The sequence below is a fragment of the Muscardinus avellanarius genome, assembly GCF_963383645.1.
Source record: "Muscardinus avellanarius genome assembly, chromosome: 16".
NCBI classification, from domain to species: Eukaryota; Metazoa; Chordata; class Mammalia; order Rodentia; family Gliridae; genus Muscardinus; species Muscardinus avellanarius.
Genome location: NC_137802.1, coordinates 11,319,694 through 11,345,043, shown reverse-complemented (window position 1 = coordinate 11,345,043; position 25,350 = coordinate 11,319,694). Strand labels below are relative to the sequence as shown.

General features: G+C 40.5%; 1 protein-coding gene across 3 annotated transcripts in view; it reads left to right on the top strand.

The window, feature by feature from the left end:
- MAP2K4 (mitogen-activated protein kinase kinase 4) overlaps positions 1–25,350 on the top strand; it is a gene marked incomplete at both ends in the record, with an annotated part of 110,437 nt that overhangs the window by 62,406 nt on the left and 22,681 nt on the right. For all 3 annotated transcript variants that reach the window (XM_080712574.1, XM_080712573.1, XM_080712572.1), the window contains 4 exons: positions 5,560–5,679; positions 17,274–17,393; positions 20,687–20,738; positions 23,693–23,820. In XM_080712574.1, coding sequence (XP_080568700.1) covers positions 5,560–5,679; positions 17,274–17,393; positions 20,687–20,738; positions 23,693–23,820 — 420 coding nt within the window. The remainder of the gene's footprint in view (positions 1–5,559; positions 5,680–17,273; positions 17,394–20,686; positions 20,739–23,692; positions 23,821–25,350) is intronic.

The window sequence follows — 25,350 nt, the reverse complement described above, 5'->3', positions numbered from 1 at the left end:
GGACTGTTTCCAAAGTGGACGTTGCTGTCTTTTATAACAGGCTAGGAGAGGGCAAGCAGATACTTTTTTTTTTCTTCTTTGCAGGTCTGGGGATGGAACCCAGGGGCATTTGACCTCTGAGCTACACACCTACACACCCTGCCCTATTTTTTTTTTTTTGTGTGTGTGTGGGTTTGGGGATGGAACCCAGGGGCATTCGACCTCCGAGCTACAGCCCCTGCCCTATTTTTTTATTCTTTATTTTGAAACTGGGTCTCACTGAGTTACAAAGGGCCTCACTAAGTAGCTGAAGCTGTCCTCGAACCATGATCCCCCGGTCTTAGCCTCCAAATGCTGGGGTTACAAGTGTGTGCCTCCACTCCCAGCTCAGGGTTGGCAGTTTTAGAAAAGTCAAGTTCTCTGTGTTTTACGTGTTTTATTTTTAATTTGATAAGAACCACATAAGCTGGGCCTGGTGGTGCATGCTTGTAGTCCTAGTACTTGGGAGACTGAGGCAGGAGAATCACAGGTTTGTGGCCAGCCTCAGCTATTTAGTGAGACCCACGCCAACTTAGTGAGACCTTGTTTCAAATAAAAATGAATAAAAAAATGGGGTTGGGGATGTAGCTCTGAGAGAGAATGCCTCTGAGTTCAATCCTCAGTACCAAAATAAATAAATTAATTTATAAAACCACATATAACTATTAAATATTACTAGTTCTAATATCAGAGGACTAAAACTTTTTTCCCCATGACTAGTTATCTTGGCATTTCTGATCTCTACCTAAATGCTTTTTATTGGAATTCATCTGCCTTTAAAGTCTTGTTGAGTATATAAATATCCCTGAACACAACATTTGGACAATTTTAAAAATATGTTATTAGCTTCAAATATGTAAATTTCTTCACTAGAAAATGGTGTATGTGTAGGGCAGTACGTCTTGTTTTCTCTACTTTTGTTTAAATGTTTTCTCTACATTATGTTCAAATAAGGTAAAACAGAAGTGTCTATAAAAGTACTTTTCATTAATGGAAAAGAGATGTATATTATATTTAAAGAAAGATACTTTAATTTGTCCTGAGGGCATGTAATAACTTAAGGCAGGTCAGTAAAGTAGTGAGAGGTATAAATAAGCATTTAAACCCCATAATGAAGAAAAGTAATAATTTTGACAATCTCTGAAATTTGGGTAAAAATGAAGCTGTTGAAACTTAAGATTCTTAAGATGACTTTTAAATATTTTGTGGTGTCTTACAGACTTTTTATCCCTGAGCGATTTAGGCAGATGGGTAGGTAGACAGGGATAGACGGGGGTGGGAGGTGGGTTTGTTGAGCTCAAATAAACATTAGCCTCACCTTGCTTAAATTTATGATGTAAATGAATGGAAATTTCCTAGAATTAAAAGCGTTTACATTGATTTCCAAAAAATTAAAAGCATTTAGATTGATTTCCAAAAAATTTCCTAGAGAATTTGAATAGCATAACTGGCTTTACTTTTCCACTTTCTTTTTCCTGCTCCCCAGTAAGGAGAGATTTGTAAAGTGAAGGGAAGTTTGTCCTTGGTGTGTTTCATTTTTGCATACTCGTGGTCGCTTAACATTAGAAGATTCCCAGCCGGGCGTGGTGGCGCGTGCTCGTGATCCCAGCACTTGGGAGCCTGAGACAGAGGATCGCAGGTTTGAAGCCGGGCTCGGCAAGTTAAGACCCTCCGCAACTTGGTGAGACCCTGTTTCCAAATAAGAAATAAAAATCGTGCTGGGGGTGCAACTTGGGGGTAGAATGCCTCTGGGTTCAATCCCCAGTACAGAAACAAAAACAGAAAGAAAAAAAAAAATCGAAGCTTCTTACCTTGTTTGAGATGGTAGAAATCTTTCCCATTGCTGTTGTTTTGATTTCCCACGGGAAGTTCTTTCCTGGTAGTGACTTGTTACTGAGTATTCGCTGGCTTGGATTGCTGATTACCATTCGGTATTCTCCAGGTTAAGTTACTGAGTTTTGAATTAAAATCTTAGTCGTCCTGTTGTAATTAGAGCTTATAATTACTCCCCTTTTGGGGGTCCTTTAGGTCTTTTGAATTAGTTTAGTTAATTAAGTGCTCATATAGGGTAAATGTTAAAACTCAGCCTAAAACTAAAGTTAGGTTATTTGGCTGTACGTGCTTAGTCAGATAAATTGGATGCGGTCCCAGCGGCTAGTGACAGGCATCCAGGACGTCAGGAGGCTCACGTTAGGCCAGTGGGCATCCAGCGGCCTGTACTCAGGTGAACAGACCTCTGGGCCAGGCGGTGATGTCGGGTTAGAGCGAGGCCAGAGGCACTCTGCCTGTTGGGTTGGGAGCAGTCGGGTCAGGGATTGCTGCACCAACAGTGCAGGGGTTTCAGTTAGGCCACTAGTTCACGGGGAGCATGTATCCTTTCCTTGTTTGGGAAATTGGATTTGGAAAGCCAGTAATTGATGATAACTGTCAATGTCTTGACCATACTATGCTTTCCAAGAGCTGGGATGTAAGGATTTGTGCAAATATAAATTTAGAAAACCTGCCGGGCGTGGTGGCCGCACGGTTGTAATCCCCGCGCTTGGAAGGCTGAGACAGGAGGATCGCCCAGGTTCGAAGCCAGCCGCGCTGGCTTAGGAGACCCTGTTTTCAAATAAAAAATATAAAAAAATAGGTCTGGGAGTGTAGCCCGGAGGTAGAAGGGTTTCCCCCAGTACCACCACCAAAAAAAAAAAAAAAAAGAAAAAGAAAAAACAAAAGAAAAAACCATATAACGAGTTCAGGGAAACAAACTGATAAAGAGGATTTTAAAATAGTGTTTTGTGTGTGCATTGCTATATTTAAAATGGATCCCTACAAGCCAAAATATACATAATACCTTTTTTGTGTTTGGTACTGGGGATGGAACCCAGGGGCATTGTACCTTCGAGCTATACCCTCAACTCTGTTATTTATTCTTTATTTTGAAACGGTCTCACTAAGTTGTGGAGGGCCTCAGTAAGTAGCTGAGGCTGGCCACGAACCTGTGATACTTCTGTCCTAGCCTCCCAAGTGCTGGGATTACGAGCATATGCCACCACACCTGGCTTGATAATATCTTCTTTTTTAACTTGTGTGTGTGTGTGTGTGTGTGTGTGTGTGTGTGTGTGTGTGTGGTGCTGGGGAGCCCAGAGGCATTCTACCTCTGAGTTAACACCTTCTGCCCTATTTTTTATTTGGAAAATGGCTTTTTGCTAGGTTGCTGAGAGCCTCGCTCAGTTGCTGAGTCTGGCTTTGAGCCTGCGATCCTTCTGTCTCAGCCTCTCACGTCCTGAGATTACAAATAGATGGCGACACACATGGTTCTTTTTTTTTTTTTTTTTTTTTTTTCTTTTTTTGGTGGTACTGCAGTTCCTGGAAGCCCTTTCCACCTCCGGGATACACTCCCAGAACTATTTTATGTATTTTTTATTTGGAAACAGGGTCTCTTAAGCCAGCGCGGCTGGCTTCGAACCAGCATAACCCTCCTGTCTCTGTCTCCCAAGCGCGGGGATTACAAGCGTGCGCCACCACGCCCGGTGATCACATGGTTCTTTTTAACCTTTTATTTTTTGTAGTACTGGGGTAGGAACCCAGGGGCATTGTGTCTCCAAGCGACACCCCAGCTGTATTTTTAATTCTTTATTTTGAAACTGGGTCTCACTGAGCTGCAGGGCGCCTCACTAAGTAGCGGAGGCTGTTTGCGAACTGCTGGTGTGTGGCTTCTTTTTTAACCTTTTAATAGAGTTATTTAAGAGGTAGAACATTTCTCCAACTAAAGGGTTATTCGTATTTTCTTCCCTGCTTGTCTCTAATTAATAGCTCTATTTTAAATTTAGTCATATGCGATTATTAAATCCCTAGTAATCACTTTCTTAAATAAATATTTTACAGCTATACTTTTAATGTTATATTTTAAACATGTTAATAAATGCAATTAAATAAGTGCAGTTAAAATGATTGAAGAAATTATTAATGTCGTATTTTGAACAAACACAAATAACATCTCTGGCCTATTTTCACTTCAAAAAATTAACCTTTTTGAATGCTGATGTGGATTTAAAAGCTAAATTACCAATTTCCATACTGAAAATATAGAGATGAGAGATGGGGGAATTTAAAAACTTTAACAGCACTAGTCTTTTCTGTTTTTCATTCGTATTTTTAATCCTTGTTATCTGGCAGTGATTATCCATGAAAGATCTAAATAAATTAGTGTATTTAAGATAACTAGAAACATTTTATTTGATATGGAATATTGTAGTCAGCAGGGAACAACTTTTAAGCAGTATAATTAAATCTGCTTATATTTGGAGAGTATGGAATTCTTCATTTAGTGCCTAACAATGAAACTGAGAGAAGCTGCTATTTAAACAACTGCTTGTTCTTCTGTCACATGGAATACATCCTTTGTATCTCTCTGTGCCTCGGGCTTCTCGTCTCTAAAATGGGCTCAAGAATTTAATTGACTGCCTTCATCCCTTTCAAGAACATTAAGGACAGATACCTGGAAGTCCTTGGAAGACAAAATGCTACTTGTGTATTTTTTGGTACTAACATGCCTTGTAAGTATTGTTATGTTTGTACACAGTGGTGCCACACGTGTGACATTGTGAACCTTTTTTTTTTTTTATGAGAACAAAAGTTGTTTGCATGCTTTAATGTTGACCTGTGGTTCTGTTGCTAACGTTTTACCTTTGCTGAGCCTGATTCTGTCCTCTCTCTCTCTAGTGCAGTGGGAACTATTCCTGTGAACACCTACGTATTTTACACTGTTCCTGGGTGGGAGGTGGGAGGTGGAGGTATTAATGGTCTCTTTTGGCATTCTCTTAGAAATGTGCAGAGATGTGGTTGTACAGGTTGGTTAGGGAAATGGCCCAGGTTTGCAGTGTACAGAGGAGCTGCACATCAGCTTAGGTATCGCTAAAAGAGCCCTCTGTTTCATCATTTTGAGGTTTTCTTTTACAGCTTTGTGCTGACTCATTAGCTGGAGAGTGAGAATTTTATTATTATTATTATTTTTTTATTGGTACAGAAAGTGCAGTGAAGAAAGAGAGTCCTAGTGTCGGATGTGAGAGTCCTGGACTCTCGTCTGTGCACTTTCCCTGCTCTCGCCTCTTTCCCATCTCTGATGAATGAGGATGCTGGGAGTGCGTGGGGCGTGAATACATTTCATGATCCCAGACAGTTCTGAAATGGTGATTGAAAGGATATATGTAGCTTCCTGCAGCTACTCATATGAGCATTGTTATAACTCGTTATGATTTTCTCTGTATTTGCACATAAGTGTTAATTTTCTGCCCCAGAATTTTGTTGCATAACTGCCAGTATCATTAGTCAGTGCTTGTGGGTCAAAAATCCTGTGTCCTTTAAGGAATTTTTAAGTGCTTTGTTGTCAATATTTATGAAAACAATCATTCTTGTAAAGTGTAAGAAAAGACGGTAATTTTTGTGTCTGGGTAGTATCTGGGAAGCTTGGTGGTTTTCAGTCTTGCGGTAGAGGTTTTACTCAGGTTTCTAAAACTATTTTATGTTTTTATGACATCTGCTGTCATTCTTTTCCAGAGAATACGGTCAACAGTGGATGAAAAAGAACAAAAGCAACTTCTTATGGATCTGGACGTAGTAATGCGGAGTAGTGATTGCCCGTACATTGTCCAGTTTTATGGTGCACTCTTCAGAGAGGTAGGAATAAACGATTGGGGTTTTAGCTGGGCCAAGTAAGAGGATCGCGGCTTTAGGAGTCTAATCTGCGTGTCAGGCACTAGTGATGGATTCCTCCTCTCAGCATTTGGTGTATAGCTGCGCTAGCTCCCACCACACACTGCTCCTTTGGTTAAGGGGTCAGTCTCATAGGTACACATAGATAAATAAGTAAGTATATTTATATGCATATGTGGAATATAGATTCTATAATTTCCTTCTCTGCTCACAAATATTTTCTGTTAGGAACCTGACAGATCTGATATCAGTATTTATACTCTTGGTTTAGGTTTTATTTATTTTGCCCTTCGTCCTCTTCCCTTCAACTTTTGCCTTGCATCTACATTTAAACATTTATTTTTTTTCCAGCCACCATTCTTGGGCATACCTATTAGATATGGAAAGTAGTAGTTACAGTAGAAGTCATTTCTCTAATCCTATTAATTTGATTTTTGTGTAGGAGCCAGCACTCTGATTTCTTGATCTCAAAGTCATGTTTCTTCTTCTGTTTTTTTTTGTTTTGTTTTTTTTTTTTTTGTTTGTTTTTTTTGTATGCGTGGTACTGGGGATGGAACCCCCAGGGACTTTCTACCACAGGGTTACTCTCCCAGTTTTATTTTTATTATTTTATTTGGAAACAGGATCTCACTATGTTGCTGAGAGCCTCACTAAGTAGTTGAGGCCGGCTTCGAACCTGCATGATCCTCTTGTCTCAGCCTCCCTAGTACTTGCAAGCCTGTGCCACCATGCCCGGCTAGGTTTCTTCTTTTGACATCTGGTTATTGTGTGTCTCACCGCTGCCTCTAGTTGTTAACTCACACACAGATTTCCAGTCATCCACCTGCCTGAAACCAAGAAGCCAGGTAGGGCCAGGAGTGAAGCGGGTGCCACAGCAAATGAAACACTTCAGCCTGGTCTGGGCTTCGTGAAAATGCATTTAAGCTGGGCCTGCCAGCACACGCCTGTAATCTCAGTTCTTGGGAGGCCGAGACAGGAGAGTGGCAGGTTTGAGGCCAACATCAGCAACTTAGCAAGACCCTGTTTCAATATAAAAGTAAATAAATGAAAAATAAAAAGGCCAGAGGGTGTCATTCAAAGGTAGAATGCCCATGAGTTCAGTCTCCAGTACCCACTCGCCCCCCAAAAGAACCATGATATTTAGTTGAATAGGACTTAAAATAAACTAAGCTTTTCATATACTCTTAAAAAATATTATTCTCATCTTGAAAATTATAAAATGAGCTGATAGGGTTGTTATAAACTGGAAAGGAAGAAAACTTTCCACTTCTCTTTTCCTTTTGAGGTACTGGGGATTGAACCCAGGGGCATTTTACCACTGAGCTACCTTTTAAATTTTGAGACAAGGTCTCACCGAATTGTCAGTCTCATACTTCTGGTCCTCCTGTCTGAGCCTCCCAAGATGCTGGAATTACGGGTGCACTCTGCTTGCCTGGGTTCTTTTGGGGACCGTATCACAAAGAGTATAACATTAATGTTATTTTTGTTATTACTCTAAATATTAAGATTTTAAAAAAAGGCTGAATGTAGCACTGAATAAAATAATAATACAATTCTTAAAATTGCAAGACATTAGAGATTAGTCAGACCAATTCTGAAAATTTATTTCTCGCATGCTCTTAGTAGGTAACCGTAGCAACTAGAAGAGTTCTGCTTCCTGGTGGAGCCCATTAGATTTGTACTTTCTACTATTCATACTTTTTTTTTGAGGTACTGGGGATGGAGCCCAGGGGCATTCTACCTCTGAGCTACACCCTCAGCCCTATTTTTATTCTTTATTTTGAAACAGAGTCTCACTGAGTTATAAAGGGCCTCACTTAGCTGAGGCTGTCCGCGAACTACGATCCTCCTGTCCCAGCTTCCCAAAAGCTGAGATTATAAGCGTGCGCCACCGCGCCCAGCTTTGCTTATAAGTTTTAATGACTTAAATATTCATTTTTATAACCAGGTGTATTGAAATTTTTAACTTCCTTCATTATTTTCACAGCATGGCCGTGCCACATGTATATATATATACATGACTGTATTCCTAGAACTAAATATTACATAATGTCATGCTGTTTGTAAGATCATGAATCTAGAACTTCCTTCATGTTGCAGAAGAATCTTTTTATCTTGTCTTCACTTCATCCCCAGACTATGAACTTACTCTTCCTCGACATTAGGTCCTCTGGCCACTTGTCTTCATACCCAAGTCAGAGTGGCCACCTAGGCAGTGAGCCGGGCTTTGTTGTCTTCTGACTAGTTGCCACCATTGGCTTCTTCAAGGCTGTGTCCAGTATCTCTAGACTCTCAAGACTCACTGTGCTGAAATATGGCAGTCCATTCCTCTACCCATCCTTCAAGCAGCATTTAAGTAGATAGCCTCAGCCTACATAGTGGGGAGTCTAACTTTATGAAAAGAAGGCAAAGTAGGTGATACCTGTGACAGGATATTAGAAATAATGTAAAAACCAAAGCCCTGAATAGTGTGTGAGCAGTGTCTTTTTGGTTTCCTACCATGAGTAGCTGAGTAAAGCTTGGTTTTATATTACAGAAAGACTGAAATATGCAGCTGTTAGCACTAACATATGCTTAATGCTTATGGTTTTTACATACATTGTATTCCCAACAGTCTAAGGGGATTTGGTGTATTATGGCCTTTTTTCACAGAGGTAAATGATATTTGGAGTATTAATTTGACAAAAGTTACGGGGTAATAAGTGGTAGAGGTTAGACTTCCAAGACAGAAGCTCACCGTTTCTTCTTCATCACAGCAGTATATAGAGACCAAAATATTTTTAGGAACTACACGGTAAACCTGTGTAGAATCATGAATGCTCAAGTAGATGAAACGAGAACTTTCCCTCTAACTCTTAAAATAAGGAGTAGGTATTCTGATAGGACCTCCAGTTCTAATAATAGGGAGGGATTCTGGGTTATGAGAGGAGAGGAATGGCGGTGCATGTTTGCCAGCGGACTTCTCACCACCACCACCCACCACCACCACCGTGAGCGAGGCCCTGGGGAGTTAATGTCACGTAACTGACGCCACCGCAGGCTCCAGCTCTTGGGCTGGTTCCTTCAGCTGTCAGCCAGTGAGCTTGCAAGGTGCCCTCTTTCTTGTTCTTGCTGCTCCCACACGGGTGTTAACGTTGCTGTAGGCGACTAACCCTCCGGAAGCCCTTTAACTTCTCCAGAGCAGTGAGTACTGTCTGATATTGAAGTGGTGACTTACGTGTTGCCATCGTCTTTAATCACCCACATAGGCTTCTTCCTAGGCTGCAACCAAATGCAAATGAAAAACCCCCAAATACAACTTGGGTTTGATTTTGATTAGGACATTCAATTGCAGTTTTCTAAAAGTGTTTCCGGACTTTACTGATAGTTTCTTAGTGCTGAAACCTAGTATCACTTGTGTGTGTGTGTGTGTGTGTGTGTGTGTGTGTGTAGGTAGTGCTGGAGATTGAACCCCAGGGGCATTCTGCCTCTTTGGAAATTTTTTTTTCCATGTATTCTGAATGCCCCCAGCCCTATTTTCATTTTTCATTTGGTAACAGAGTCTTGTTAGGTTGCTGTAGCCTCACTAAGTTGCTGAGGCTGGCCATGAACCTGTGATCCTTCTGTCTCAGCCTCCCAAGTACTGGGATTCCAGGCATGCGCCACCACGCCCAGCCTAGTATCACTTTTAAATGTCTTTTCTTTTTGTGGTACTGGGGTTCCTGGAAGCCCTTCTACCTCTGGGCTACACTCCCAGACCTATTTTATGTTTTTTTAAAATTTGGAAACAGGGTCTCTTAAGCCAGCATGGCTGGCTTCGAACCTGCATGATCCTCCTGTCTCCGCCTCCCAAGCGCGGGGATTACAAGCGTGCGCCACCACGCCCGGCTTAAATGTCTTTTAATGTACACATCTTCAGAATGTAACACCCAGTAAACCCTTATTGAAGACATCCTTTGTTTTTCCTTGGTGCTGGAGATTGAACTCTGAACTTTGCTCATGCTAAACATGTGCTTTATCACGGAGCTCCACCCCTCAGCCCTATTTCAAGCATCTTTTGAGCATAATTCACTATAATGTAGGTTGTATCACACGTCAGCTGTTTATTTCTTTTTATTGCTGGTACTGTCTCTAATATTCTGCTATATGGACTATTTGTTTATTCATTCACCTACTAAGTGATATCTGGGTTGTTTTCAGTTTGTGTCTCTTACAAAGAGAGTTGCTGTGTGCACTTATGTACAAGTCTGAGTGAATATAGACTTTTATTTCCCTGGAGTAAATACTCAGGGGTTGAATCCTACATCATATAGTAGGTTTATATATTTAACTTACAAAAAGGAAGCTGCCGACGCACTTGCACCTTTTATACGTATATTAGTAATGTATGAGCATTCTCTTTCTCCCTTATCATTTACATTTTAGCCATTTTAATATGTAGCTGGGTGTGGTGGTGCACACTTCTAATCCCAGCACTTGGGAGGCTGGGACAGGAGGAGCAGGTTTGTGGCCAGCCTCAGCTACGTAGTGGGGCCCTCTGCAATTTAGGGAGACCCCATTCCAAAATAAAGAATAAAAAATGATGCTAGGAGCATAGCTCAGCGGTATATTGCCCCGAAAAAAAACAAAAATAAAAGATGTGTTAGGACCTCATTGCCATTTTAATTAATATTTTCCTTATGACTGGTAATGTTTTACTTCTTTTTATGTGCTTATTTGTCTGTCTTCTTTAATAAAGCTTCTGTTCAAAACTTTTGTCTATTTTAAGGGAGGGGTACTGGGAATTGAACCCAAGGGCTTTGTACCTTTAAGCTATACACCCCAGCCCTTTTTATTTATTTATTTATTTTTATTTTTATTTTGTTGTGGTGCTAGGGATAGAACCCAGGGGTTTTCTACCTTCGGGCTACACTCCCAGACCTATTTTTTATTTTATTTGGAAACAGGGTCTCACTAAGTTGCTGAGAGCCTCACTAAGTAGCTGAGGCTGGCTTTGAACCTGCGCGATCCTCCTGTCTCAGCCTCCTGAATGCTGGCATTACAAGCGTGCGCCATCACGCCCGGCTCTCTTTTTTATTTTTTATTATTAGTTTTGAAACAGGTCTCTCTAGGTTGCTCAGTCTCCCTGAAGTTGCTGGGGCTGGCTTTGAACCTGTGTTTCTTCTGTCTCAGCCCCTCAAGTACTGGGATTATAGCTGTCATCATTCTGAGCTCCATTTTATTTAAATTTTGTTTTGTTTTTAGTTTTGGAATTATTTTTATGTATTCTGGATACAAGCTTACTATTTGATATTTGCAGATATTTTCTTCCTGTCTGTAGTGTACCTTTTTATATTCTTTTTATTTTTCCTCTTGCGGTACTAGGGGTGGAACCCAGAGGCATTCTGCCTCCGACCTACACCCCCAGCCCTACTTTTTATTCTTTATTTTGAAACAGAGTCTCACTGAGTTGCAGAGGCCTCACTAAGTAGCTGAGTCTGTCCCAACCATGATCCTCTTGTCTCAGCCTCCCAAATGCTGGAATTACAAATGTGCGCCACCACAGCCCAGCCCTTTTAATATTCTTAACAATACTTTTTTTAAAAACAAGATTTTTAGCTGGGCATGGTGGTGCACGCTTGTAATTCCAGCATTTGGGAGGCTGAGACTAGAGGATCATCGTTCGCAGAGGCCCTCTGCAATTTAGTGAGACCCTGTTTCAAAGTAAAGAATAAAAAATAGGGCAGGGGGTATAGCTTGGGGTCGAATGCACCTGGGTTTCATCCCCAGACCCACAACAAAACAAAACAAACACAAAACAAAGCAAGGTTCTTTTTTCCCTCTTTCGTACTAGGGATGTAGCTCAGCGGCATTCTACCTCTGAACCACACCCCCAGCCTCCCCTTTTTTTAATCTTTATTTTGAAACAGGGTCTCACTGAGTTGCAGTGTAGTAGTAAGTTTAGTAGCTGAGTAGTAGCTGAGGCTGTTCACGAACTGTGATCCTTCTCTCTCAGCCTCCCAAATGCTGGGGTTACAAGCCTGTGTCACCATGCCCCGCCGTAAAAGATTTTAACGCCGGTAAAAGGTACATTTTCAGTTCTTTTCTATATTATGTTTTGATGTCATATGTAAGAAATCTCATCTATCCCCATGGTCACTTAGGTTCTTCTTCCTGTTTTCTTTTAGTATTTTCATAGTTTTAGGCATCACATGTATTTTCTTTTTTATCCGTTTTCCACTCGGAGTTAATGTTTTTCTGTGGTGAGTGGTTTGTATTTCTTTTTTTTCTCATGTGGATGTCATTTGCATCTTTGTTAGAAATCCATTGTCCACACATATGTGGGTCTGTTTCTGGACTGTGCAGTTTGTTGATGTTTCCTTGAATTTAATGTTTCCTTCAACTTGTTTAGAATTTTCAGATATGAATATGACTTCATCCGTATGTGATGCATAGTACTCCTGCATGAACTTTCAGATTTATATAGATGCCATCCTTCCGTGTATGTCCGCCTTGGTAATTTTTATTCAACGTAGGTTTCAAGCTTTTTGATGTGAATACAAACCTGTCATATATTAACTTGGTAGATATATTTTAATTTTTGTGTAGCATTCTAATTAACTATAATTGATTTTTAAATAATCCCAATATTATTGGTTATTTCTAAGTTTTTATAATTATAAGCAGTGTAAAAAATGAACATTTTTGTTCATTTCTTTTTCAGGTCTCTTTGACAGCCTAGGTTACAAATTCCTTAGAGTATGTTTCTGGAAATATAATTGCTAGATGTAATGATAAAAATAATATCCTCACCTTAGATGGATATTATTTTATTTTTTTTGCTGGAGCAATTCTTTTATTTATTTATTTATTTTTGGTAGTACTAGGTGTGGAACCCAGGGGCTTTTCTCCCTCTGGACTATACTCCTAGCCCTATTTTATACTTTATTTGGAAACAGGGTCTCACTAAGTTGCTGAGAGCCTCACCAAGTAGCTGAGGCTGGCTTTGAACCCGTGAGATCCTCCTGTCTCAGTCTCCCAAGCGCTGGGATTGCAAGTGTGCGCCACCCACGCCCGGCAATTCTACTGACTTATTTTTCACCGGTAATGAATGAGAATTTTTATAGCAGGGATTATATCCAGGTGTTAGTAATGGGGCTTGCTTAATTTGTGGTTTCCATTGTTAAAAGAGCCGTGGTGTCAGTTGGCACTCAGAGTTTGGTTGTCATGTCTGCTGGAAGGAGGGAAAAAAGTAAGAACTGAAAGCCGCACGTGGTGGCCCACACCTGTAATCCCAGTACTTGGGAGGCTGAGACAGAAGCCATTTAGTCTGCTACCATGCTCAGCAAATTTTACATTTGATTTGTTCTTTTAATAACTGTTTTGGGGAAATAATTATTTCCTACACTGAACAGATTAAAACTCATAAAAAGTTTTTTTTTGTTGTTTTTTTGGTGGTACTGGGGTTCCTGGAAACCCTGCTACCTCCGGGCTACACTCCCAGACCTATTTTATATCACTTCTATTTGTAAACAGGGTCTCCTAAGCCAGCGCGCGGCTGGCTTTGAACCTGCGCGATCCTCCTGTCTCTGCCTCCCAAGCGCGGGGATTACAAGCATGCGCCACCATGCCCGGCTAAACGTTTACTTTTTAAAAATCACTTTGGATCCAGACGTGGTGACCCATGCCTTTAATCCTAGTATGTGGGAGGTTGAGACGGGAGGATTGCAGGTCCGAGGGTGTCCTCAGCAAGTCATGAGACTCTCACCAACCTAATGAGACCCTGTTTCAAAAAACATAAAAATAAAATAGGGCTGGGGTGCAGCTCGCAGGTACAGTGTCCCTGGGTTCCATCCCAGTAACACAACACACACTTCACATGAGTGTGTTTTGTTTATATTTGTGAGTGAGGTAAAGGGGCAACGACGCGGGTTCGGCGTGGAAGGCGGCGGTGCCAGCAGTGTGCACCGAATAACTCGCCCTTTGCCCATTTGCATTGCTACGTCTAGAGACGCCACATTTCTGAATTGCTCAGTCTTTTGGATCTGTTTGTTGGCTTCTTTGTTTTTATGATAACTTTATAAAAAGCCTTTGTCCAGCTGCTCAGTGGCTGTTTTTAAAAACTGCCTTGGTTACTGGTGGCTTGATGAAAATTTTCTATGTAAGTTTTGAGGTCAGCTTGTCCAGGTTAATGGGAATTTTGTTTAGAATTTCATTGAATTTATAGATTAACTCGGGGGAAATTTGACATCTCTTCCATCTGAGTCTTCATGTTTGTAAATATGTCCTATTTGTCAACACTGGTCAAGTTGTCATTCTTCAACGTTTTAGTTCTTTTCCTAAGAGTCCTGCCTCATTTGGTAGGTTCCAAGGTGGGTTATAGTTTTCATTTCTGCTGTGAATGGCCTCTTTTTAAGCATTTTATTTTCTAGCTGCTTACAGTTGGAATGTAAGACTGTTACTGGGTTTACCTGGGCCTTCAGGAATCGTGTGATCTTAGAGGTCCAGCATTTCATTATCTTCTACCTATCCTTTACAGTATCTCCTCATTTCATGATTTTTCCTTTGTATCCAGGCATGTGCTTCTTCTGTCTTTGTTTTCAACATGGAAGTTATATTGCTTGTCACTACTCTTGTAGACCATCCCCTCTTCTTTAAATATCTGCTCTTAGTTATGGCAAACAGGGACTGCCAGAGCGACGAGAAGTATGTTAGGTTGTGTGCCTTAGAAAGGACAAGGCTTTCATCTCCTGAAGCTAATTGCTCTTTTTTTTTTTAACTCCCCTTCCCATCCCATTCTCAGTTTACTTCTTGCCTTCTTTCCTTGCTCGTGTGTGTGTGTGTGTGTGTGTGTGTGTGTGTGTGTGTGTGTGTGTGTGTTTCTATCTCTTGCCTACCATTCCTTCTCCTTTCAGTTTTGTAACTATAGTTCTTAGCATCTGCCAGGCACCTTATTTTATATAAGATATATATATATATATATGACATATATATAACTTTAGATATATATATATATCATATATGTGATATATATAAGACATATATAACTTAAGATTATATATATATAATCTTAGCTCACTTGACATTTATCGCAGTCCGCTGAGGATGGCGGAGTTGTCTCATTTTATAGATGAGGAATTCTGGGCTGCCATAAATAGAAAGTAGAAGAGCCTGGATGGTAAGTCAGGCCTCTTAGACTCTCAGCATAAGTATTCTTCTAGTATTGAGGGTATTTCTCTCCCCTCTTGGTTTTTAAAATGTGCTTTTTCTCTGATAAAAGTTCGTAGTAAATCTCTTAGGATGGTGTCTTTAAAATAAATTCAAGTTTTTGGGTGTTTCGGGTGGAGGATGTGGTCTTTTGTGGGAGAATTCTCTAAAAAACACTGGAGAAAAAGATACTTGGAAAGACTTATAGAAAATTTTAAGTAGAAGTTCACCATGTCAAACGGGACTTAGAGCAGTGTGCTCTGTGTAGCCCTGTAGCTGTGTGAATGTTCCCCAATACAGGCTTCTGAGCTAACTGGGCAGCATGACCGCTGGGGGCACTGGATGAAATACAGATGTTCAGTGTTTATTCTTTTAAATAAGATAGATTTCCAAGGATGCACTTAGTAATCCCCCCACCACCACCAAAAAAAAAAGAGGGTGGTAAGCCAAATAGGTTTGGGAACCTCTGTATGGGCCTGTTGTGAGAGCACTGCCAATCATCTCAATGTTTTTCACAACATATGCTCTCCTGCATGTAACTAAGTTAAAATGCTTGTGTTGATGGAAGAAAGAATTTAGGGAAACTGGATTCTTCTATTCATGGCTCTGCCATTACTTAAAAGGGCCATTTTATCTTATTGGCATTCATCTCTGATATCTCAATCTAGATTAGGCTTGGTGGTAGGAGGTCAATGGGTAGAAAATCTTAAGAGAGTACAGCTGGATTCATAAATTACTGACAACATAAAATTAATTTTTGTTATGTTCTTGATGGTATTTTTACTTTCATAAGCTATTTCCAGCCTGGCATGCTGACATACACCTGTAATCTGAGTATTTAGGAGATTGAGCTAGAAGATTCACAGGTTTGAGGCCGGCTTCAGCAACTTAGTGAGACTGTTTCAAAATAAAAAACAAAATAGTGCTGGAGGTGTAACTCAGGTAGGATGCCCCTGTGTTCAATCTCCAGTACCACCACTACCAAAAAAGAGTACTTTGTAGTTCTTATTTAAATGCAGGTAACCTTTTACAGAGTTATTATGGTATTTGTTTATATTCTTTGTTTCTCCTGCCTACCTCTCATGAATTGTATAGTTGTCAAGAAATTTAATTTTAGATAAACTTTATGAGATTATTCAGTGATTTCTACTTTTTTCTTTTTGTAATTTATTGAGTATTTAAGCTACATTCCCATGTGAAATGATATGGCATGATTTTATCAAGTGATACCAACACACTTGCAATAGTTTCCCCTTATTTGCAGAAGATAATTCCAAGACACTCTGTGTATACTTAAAATTTCTGAGATTAACATAACCTGTATAACTGTTTCATATACTGTGCTATTTTCTTATATATGTTTACCTGTGATAAAAGTGAATTTTATGCTGAGCACAGTGACACATGCCTATAATCCCACAACACGGGGAACCGGAGGATCGTAGGCCCCAAGTCATCATTGAGTAACTTAGAAAGACCTTGGTTCAAAATAAAAAATGAGAAGGGCTGGGACTATAGATTAGCAGTAGAGTATTCCTGGGTTCAATCTCCAGTGACACACACAAATTTTTTTTAATTTATAAATTTTCCACAATAAGAGAGTGACGATAATAATAAAATAGAACATTTGTAATTTATTAAAGATTAATAGAACATAAGCCCTGTGATAGATACTATGACAACTGATAGGGCAACTAGTATAACCAGTTCGGTGGCACATACAGTGTGTATAAGCTAAATAAAGTGATGGTCAGGTCCTGGGAGGGACGGAGCAGGACAACACGAGATTTCTTCATGCAACTCAGCACACTTTATGAAGAAGGATAGGGATCACTAATTTCTGAAATTTCTCATTTAATTTTGTGCCATCAGCGTTGACAAGTAACTGAAGCCACAGAAAGTGAAACCTTGGCTAAGTGAGGACTAATGTATTTCTCTTCATTTTTTGGTAAAATTGCTTATTTTACAGGTCTAGGAGAGTCCGTAATGCTGCCAGCAGTGTTTGAATGATGTAGTTTAATTCCAGCCCGCATTTGTTCATTTAAGAAATTTCCAGTGAGCTCCTGTCCTGGTAGAAGTTACATTCTATTAGGAAAGGTGTGTCAAGAAACATAGCTATACTCCAGATTAGAGGACAAGGGCCCTGTTTGTACAACCAAGATTAAATAAAACTTGTTTGAAACAGAGTTCGTGTGTAAACCTGAATAGAATATTCTGCCTAGGGCATTAATATAGAATCACAAGTTATCACTAGTTCAAGATTTGATACAAAAAAGATGAATAAGATTGCCTCTTTTTAAATTATATGTGTTTTTTTTTTTTTTTTTTAGTAAAGCCAAGATAATCCTAAACATAAAGACATATAATAACAACAGATGTTTGTTATTTTGTAGGGTGACTGTTGGATCTGTATGGAACTCATGTCTACCTCGTTTGATAAGTTTTACAAATATGTATATAGTGTATTAGATGATGTTATTCCAGAAGAAATTTTAGGCAAAATCACTTTAGCAGTAAGTACCTGGTTTTTAAATTGCTTATTTTTATATGTAATTATTTAAAGAGGTTGTTGTGTTGGCAATGTGTGTATCTAAATGTCCTTCATAGCATGTTATTACCTTCCAGGAAAATCATTTGTAGTGGGATAAAGCAAAGTCATCTTGTGGGGTAAACAACACAACAGGCAGTAAGAACACTTCAGATGGGTCTAGATAACACTGACCATGCTGTTTGCGCTCAGATCCCCAAGAACCACGAGAGGCCATGGTTTAAATGCACTTTTGCATACATTTTTCCTCTGTTGCTTGAACTATTTTCAGATAGGTCAACAATTATAGATTTATCCCCGAATTAGTCAGAATTGCCAAAGTCTCTTTGAAGCCCTTTAATTGGAGAGTATAGGCGAAGTGTATTTTTTGTGGTTTAACATTCGGGTCGGGCATGGCGGCACAAGCCTGTAATCCCAGCACTTGGGAGGTTAAGACAGGATGATTTGTGGCCAGCCCTCGCAGCCTAGCAAGATCCTGTTTCAAAATAAAAAATAAAATAGGGCTGGGGGTGTAGTTCAGAGATACCCCTTACCTCCAAAATTTGTACTATCCCATCTAAACTGTTGAAAATGTTAAGTAGCACTTTCATGAATCAGCATTAATATTAATTATGGTTAAGAATGTAGACAGTTTCAGACTGTATTTTAGTTGTAAGAGATGAATGTTATAATTATATTTTAAAATTTGATTAAACTATAGTCATTTATCTTAAGATTGGTAGATCTTATGTTAAAAGGTTGTCAAATTAATGGTTAAATTTGCCAAATTAATGGTTCAATGTTTTAGAAGCTAGCTAAATTTTAAGATATGAACTCTTTCATATAATGTTATGCTATATAAAGAAGCTGTTAGACTAGAAACTTACTCATTATTCAGATGAGTATATGAAATCTCACATTGATTATCCATCTCCCTCCAGTTTACCAAACTACTATTATCTGGAAATTTGCCCTCACTCATCATAATAATGATGTTAATGGTTTGTGAATACTTATTTGTGTCAACCAAGATCTATAAAATTTAATCGTCAATGCAATTCTCTGTGTTAAATGTTGTAACCCCTTTTTTTAAGATAATGTGAAGCATGGAAAGTTTAAGTAATTAAATTTGTTTTGATGTTTATATAGTTGTAAGTAGTAGACGGTTAAAGCCCAGGCAGCCTGATCCCAGAACCCCACTCTTCATCAACATCATAAAAATATATAGTTAGCCAAGCCAGGCGTGGTGGCACACGCTTGTAATCCCAGTGCTTGGGAGGCTGAGAGGGGAGGCTCTCACAGGTTCAAAGCCAGCCTCAGCTACTTAGGCACTCAGCAACTTAGTGAGACACTGTTTCTAAATAAAATATAAAATAGGTCTGGGAGTATAGCCCGGAGGTAGAAAGCCCCTGGGTTCCACCCCCAGTACCATCCACACACAATTTATTTTATATATATAGATAGATAGAGAGATAGATAGATAGATATAGTTAGCCAGGTGTATTGTAATCCCAATATTTGGGAGGCTGCAACTGGAAGATTGAAGGTTTGTGGCCAGCCTCAGCCACTTAGGCTCTCATCAACTTAGTGAGACCTGTTTGAAAATAAAGAATTTAAAAAAAATATTTGGCTGAGGATGTAGCTTGGAGGTAGAATCCCTCTGGGTTTAATCTCCTGTACCACCAAAACACAAAATACTCCCCCCAACCAAAAGCAAAACAGAAGAGTATAGTCATGAAATTGGAAAACAAATAAAATTACTTTATCATATATTGTAGTATATATACTGGTTATTTATTATATATTTGTGTTTTCATACTTAATGATCTTTTTTTCTGTGTGTGTGTATTGCTGGAGATGGAAACTCCATGTCATACACCTAACCGAGTTTTTATTTTTTATTTGGAAACAGGATCTCATAAAATTGCTGAGAGCCTTGCTAAGTTGCCAAGGCTGACTTAAAACCTGTGATCCACCTGTCTCAGCCTCCCAAGTCCTGGGATTACAGGCGTGTGCCACCACCCCGCTCATGATCATTTTATATATTAAGCACAGCATCTAACATTACTTTTTGTTAAGTCTCTTGCTAATTAATAAACCAGCGCACACAAGCGTAGCCAACACTCCTCATACCCGATAGCTTCATGATAGCAGACTTATCTTTTATTTTTTTTTATCTTTTTTTACAGCAAATGGCCGACCCGTTGTTTAATTTTATTTTAGTTGGTAGTTGTCGATTCATCTCCATTCCATCCCTTTCTGAACAAAGCTTACTTTCAGGTCACCAGCGTGATCAGTCAGGAGGATAAATGACCACGCTGGCTGACAGACACACTGGCTCTGCAGAGTCACTCTGAAGGCTCAGTACCCAGCAGGGATGCATGTTTGTGAGGAGCTAAGAGTTTAGGAAAATGATTTATTATTGTCCTTAATAATACCCCCACCCCTGGTGTTGCCCGGGGGCAGTCTACCTCCAAGCCACACCATCAGCCCTATCTAATTTTTATTTTAAAACAGGATCTTGCTGATGGTGCTGAGTCTGGCTTTAAAACTACAGTCACCCATCTCAGCCTCCCACATACTGGAGTTACAGGGTGCAACGAACAGGATACAGGTTTTTTTTTTTTTAACTATTTTTTTTTTTTTTTGGTACTGGTGATTGAACCCAGGAGTATTCTACCTGTGTGTGTTACACCCCCAGCTTTTCTTATTTTTACCTTGAAGCAGAGTCTTGCTGAGTTGTTGAGGCTGGCCTTGAACCTTGCGACCCTCTTGTCTCAGCCGTCCAAATACTGCATTTCCAGGTCTGTACCACCAAGCCTAGTTTTAATGACTATTAGACAAATTATATGTTACTCATTTCTTTTTAAAAGAAAAAGAATTTTGACAACTAAGTTTTCAGATCTAAAAATCATCATTTGGCATCTTCATAAAAATGATGGATAGAGCCGGGCGTGGTGGCGCACGCTTGTCATCCCCGCGCTTGGGAGGCGGAGACAGGAGGATCGCGCAGGTTCGAAGCCAGCCGTGCGCGCTGGCTTAGGAGACCCTGTTTCCAAATAAAAATGTAAAAATAGGTCTGGGAGTGTAGCCCGGAGGTAGAAGGGCTTCCAGGAACCCCAGTACCACCAAAAGAAAAAAAAAATGATGGATAGAATATTGAAATATAAACCTTAAAAAGCATACAAAGGGCTATATGGTCTATTACTTATGATAAAGTATTTCACTGTTTTAGTAAAAGAAACAAGATCTTTATCCCATTTCTTTTTTCCCCCCTAGACTGTGAAAGCACTAAACCACTTAAAAGAAAACTTGAAAATTATTCACAGAGGTGGGTATTGATTGCCTTTTATACAACAGAGACTAACTTTTTTCATTAATTGGTAAAAGGAGTTATACAAATAATTGTTACTGGATAAGCTTTTCTGAAATATTTATAATCTGAGCAAAAATATACTCTATGTATTCTAACACTTCATTTATTTATGTTTTCCCCCTCATTTAAGGTTCTGTACATTATAGTCTAACTATAGTATGTTGGTCTTAGAATTTAAATTATGCTATGTTATTTTCCCTTAGTTAAAAAACAACTACTTGCTTGCTTGATAGGTAATGTTTTAATGTTTTGTATAAAAGATCAAGGTGACCCCGTGGACATTCAGAGAAGAATCTGAGGGGCTAGGGGATAGTATCCTGGCCCCTTTTTCTTTTCCTTTTTCCTTTTCTTTTTCTTCTTCTTTTTCTTTGTCTTTTTCTCTTTCTTTTTGGTGGTGCTGGGAACTGGACCTAGGACCCCCTGTGTGCTGGGGTTAGGCAAGTGCCATGCCACTGAGCTCCGCCCCCATCTCCTACTCTCAAGTATTTTAAAACCATGCCACTATCCCAATCAAGTACTTCTTCACTTTAGGTTACCTTTCTTTAATTAAACAAGATCTTTTCATTAGCATGGTAAATTGAAGTTCCTTGAAGACACGATGTATTTGTGAAAACATTGATCTTGGTCCAATTCGGCCAGCGTTCAAATTTTAACATTTGCTGTATTGAAAACCAAACTTCGGAAGGCAGTAACCCTATGAAAATTCTGAATTTAATTCAGCAAACTAATCAAGTACTTGCTCTGTTTGTTACTGTACGCGGGAATCAATGAACTGCTTTGAAGAAGCACATGAGGTTGCTACCCAGTAAACCTGGGATGAACAGTCTTCAGACAGTACTTGGCAGTGTGTGATTCAGCCTGATAATAAATAGGAAAAAAGCCAAAGGTCCAGTTTGTGGAAGGGAACACCTTGAATTCTAGACAAGATATCTACTCGTGGTTAAAGATATTAATAATTGAGGCATTTAAGTACTAAGATAGTTTGGGATTGACACTGGAAAATGATGAGTTTATGGCCATCTCTTTATTGGATCCAGTTACCCCCCCCACACACACACACACATTTAGAATGCTTTTGATCACAAGTAACAGGAAATACATAACTGGCTGAAGCCGCAAGGGTGTGCATCGTCTGTCATAACAAACCCACAGACAGGCTCCTTGAGGGATGATGTGATGTGACTCTGACCTTGTGGGGAGTTGGCTCATCCTCCGGGGAGTGGTGACTGCAGCATTACCAGTGCCATGCCCAGTCCTGACCTCCCCCTGAAGAGACCCTCACTGCTGTGTGGCTCTCCTAAGAGCAGGGAAGTATCGCTACATGTCTACAGTACTCTTGTCTCCCTCCCAGAAATGCCCCAAGTCCTTAAACTAGTAACTGTCAAGCACCACGAGACTGTCCTGATACAGCTGGGACCCGCCAGGGGCTGAGTATTGATTGTGTGGATGTAGGAGATGAATGCCTCAGCGAGGTGAAGGTTCCTCTGGGAAGGACCGAGTGTTTAGGAATGGGTGTTTGAAGTTGTGTCAGTGACAGTGAGAGATCTTTTCTGATTTTTTTCATGGTTCAACTTGGAATTTTATATTGATGTCTTTTTGTATCCTGTACATCTTTGCTCTCAAGTGAGCCACGATGGTGATAGTGAAATGGATGGATGGTTTGTGAGAGGGACAGAGAATTGGTGAGCAAAGGGGGAAGCCTGATGAGGCAGCGTTGGCACCTTCTGTGTTGACTGACTGTCATGAGGAAGGGGTTTGGTGGCCGCAACTTCTGGGAAAGCACAGGATTCTGGGATTGGAGGAAACGAGTTCATGGATGAGTCCGAGAAAAGAGTCGGTTGGGAGAAACTAGATAAAACCATCTAAGATTAGGAAAATCTCTTAGAAATAATTAGGTGGCTGCACTTGTTGAGAATAGCTGATGCCCAGGTGCTGTAGTAGATGTTTGAGTATCCATAGCCCTGTGAAGGAGGAACCCTTCTCACTTTGCTGAGGAGGAAGCTGTGGTTGCTGAGTGAAGTCCAGTAGCTCACTAGGTTGTGTGGTGAGAGTCAGACCTGGGCTTTGGCCCTCACGGCTCAGATCCCAAGCTGGTGGTCTATTCTGTGCACTGTAGTTCATACTCTCCTCCTTTAAAGGTGTGGGGAGTTGATAATTTGTACACTTTATTTTTAGTTGTATGGCTTTGACATTTTCTGTAAATTATGTTAGTGTATTCTCTGAAAGCTTAAGCTCATTTTTCCTATTTTGACTTTTATATAATGAATCAGTTCAATGAATATAAGCCTATTAAGACATTTTATAATGCCTAAATTTATTTGGAAGCATCTCTTTTCTTTAATGGTGCTGATTATTGAACCTAGGGGCATTCTACCTCTGAGCTATACCTCCAGTCGTATTTCATTTTTATTTTGAAACAGGATCTCGCTAAGTTGTTGAGAGGCTTGCTAAATTGCTGAGATTAGCTTCAAACCTGTGAGCCTCTTGTCTGAGCCTCCCGAGTACTGGGATTACAGGTGCACCCACCACACCCACCCTGGAAGAATCTTTTGATATTTAGTTTTAGAGCATCAGCATTCAGGAAAGTGTTTTCCCATTTCTAGTAGTGAAACATAGTTTTGTGTATGTTTTATAAATAAGATGTTTAAAAATCATTTTTAGATTAAGATGTTGCTGGTAAAGGGAGTTTTGCTATGATACAGTAGGAAATTCTAGACATTAAAGTCCTGTGTTTAAAACGTGAATAATTGCATGAGCTAAATAAAAATGTTCTGCTTTTTACATATCTGAATTTAAGGACTCATGTATGTTTTCTAGGGTTTTTAAACATTTTTGCTTAAAAATATTTTAGAATATAGGTCATTTGATTGGCTAATATATGCCAAATGACATCTGTCTATGTCTTGCAGATATCAAACCTTCCAATATTCTTCTGGACAGAAGTGGAAATATAAAACTCTGTGACTTTGGCATCAGTGGACAGCTTGTGGACTCCATTGCCAAGACAAGAGATGCTGGATGCAGGCCGTACATGGCAGTAAGTGTGAAGCCCATGCCCTTGCATGCTTTTCCATGGGGGCAGAGCCCAGGGTCAGTTCTGACTCCTCGTCTTCCTTACTCTGTGTGAAATGTCTCAGACACTGTTGACGCACTCTCGCTAGTAGGCTGCCATGACATTTCCTTCCTGGGCTGCCTCCCGGGGCTGGACCCTCTTCCTGGTTCTTTGCAGCACCTCTTCCCAAACTCCAGCTGCTGATGAGCTCAGGCTGAGGAACCAGGCCTTTTTTTTTTTTTTTTTCCTTTGGTGGGTCTAGGGATTTGACCTCCGAGCTATACCCCCAGCCCCATTTTTTATTCTTTATTTTGAAACAGGGTCTTACTAAGTTGCGGAAGGGCCTCACTAAGTAGCTGAGGCTGGCCGTGAACTGCGATCCTCCTGTCTCAGCCTCCTGAATGCTGGGATTACAAGCGTGCCCCACTCTGGCCGGCTGTGTTCAGGCCTTTTAAACTTCTCTCTGTTGCCCACATTTCTCTCGCGAGCTCACCTGAGCTCAAGGATGTAAAGACCGCCTCACTTGCTCTCTACTGTGCTTGCTGCACCTGCCGCTTGGCCGATGCTCTGGAATTGATGCGGGTAGTGATGGCTCACAGTTTGTCTCTCTTGCCTGCATCTCACTTGTACACTCTAAAATCATATATTGAATGCCCTGTGTTATTTTCCTCTGCTTAGATTCTATTGAAAATGACAAATACAGTGTGTCTGGTATAGCTGTCTTGATCTCCAACACTGCTTCCTCTCTGCAAGCCCCATGGGCTTCCTCTGGCCCTTCCTCTGTACTGCAGTGAGTGGCAGCTCCTTCCTGGTGGCTCAGGACACGCTTTAGAGCCTGCCTGCTTTCCTTCCTTCCTCTTCCGCGCTTTACAGTGAGTCCATCAGCAAAGACTGTAGTACATAGGTGTATCTCAAATCCGTCCTTTCAAAACCGTGGGGCTGGCTTCTCCTGCCTGTTGCCGTCATCCATGCAGCGCTCCCTGCTGCACCATGCTCTGCTGTGTTGTTCTTAGTGCAGCCGCGGGGTGGGCTGACAAGCAGCACGTCAGATGCCTTAGCATCAGCCCCGGGCACTTTCAGTTAGTCCCTGCTAGGGAGGCCGAGGCAGGCGGATCCTGGAGCCCAGGTGTTCATGGCCAGCCAGGAGAACATAGCGGGAATTCGTCTCTTTAAAAAACTAAGCAAACAAACAAAAAATAAAAGTGTCAGCTCCCTGGGCTCTGCCTTGGCCCCCTGGCTTTCTGAGTGTTGGCCTTGTACCTTCTCCTCTATCCCGCCCCAGCCACCTGACTCCCTTCTTGCTCTTCCACAGATAGGAGGAGGGCATTACCACTCAGGTCTTTAACATCTTCTCCCTGAACTCTCCCTCATGGATATTTTTATTTTCTATTTTATTTTTTGCAATATCGAGGATGGAACCCAGGGGCAGTCTACCTCCTACCTCCAAGTTACACGCCCAACCCTATCTTTTATTCTGAAACAGGGACTCACTGAGTTGCAGGGGGCCTCAGCAAG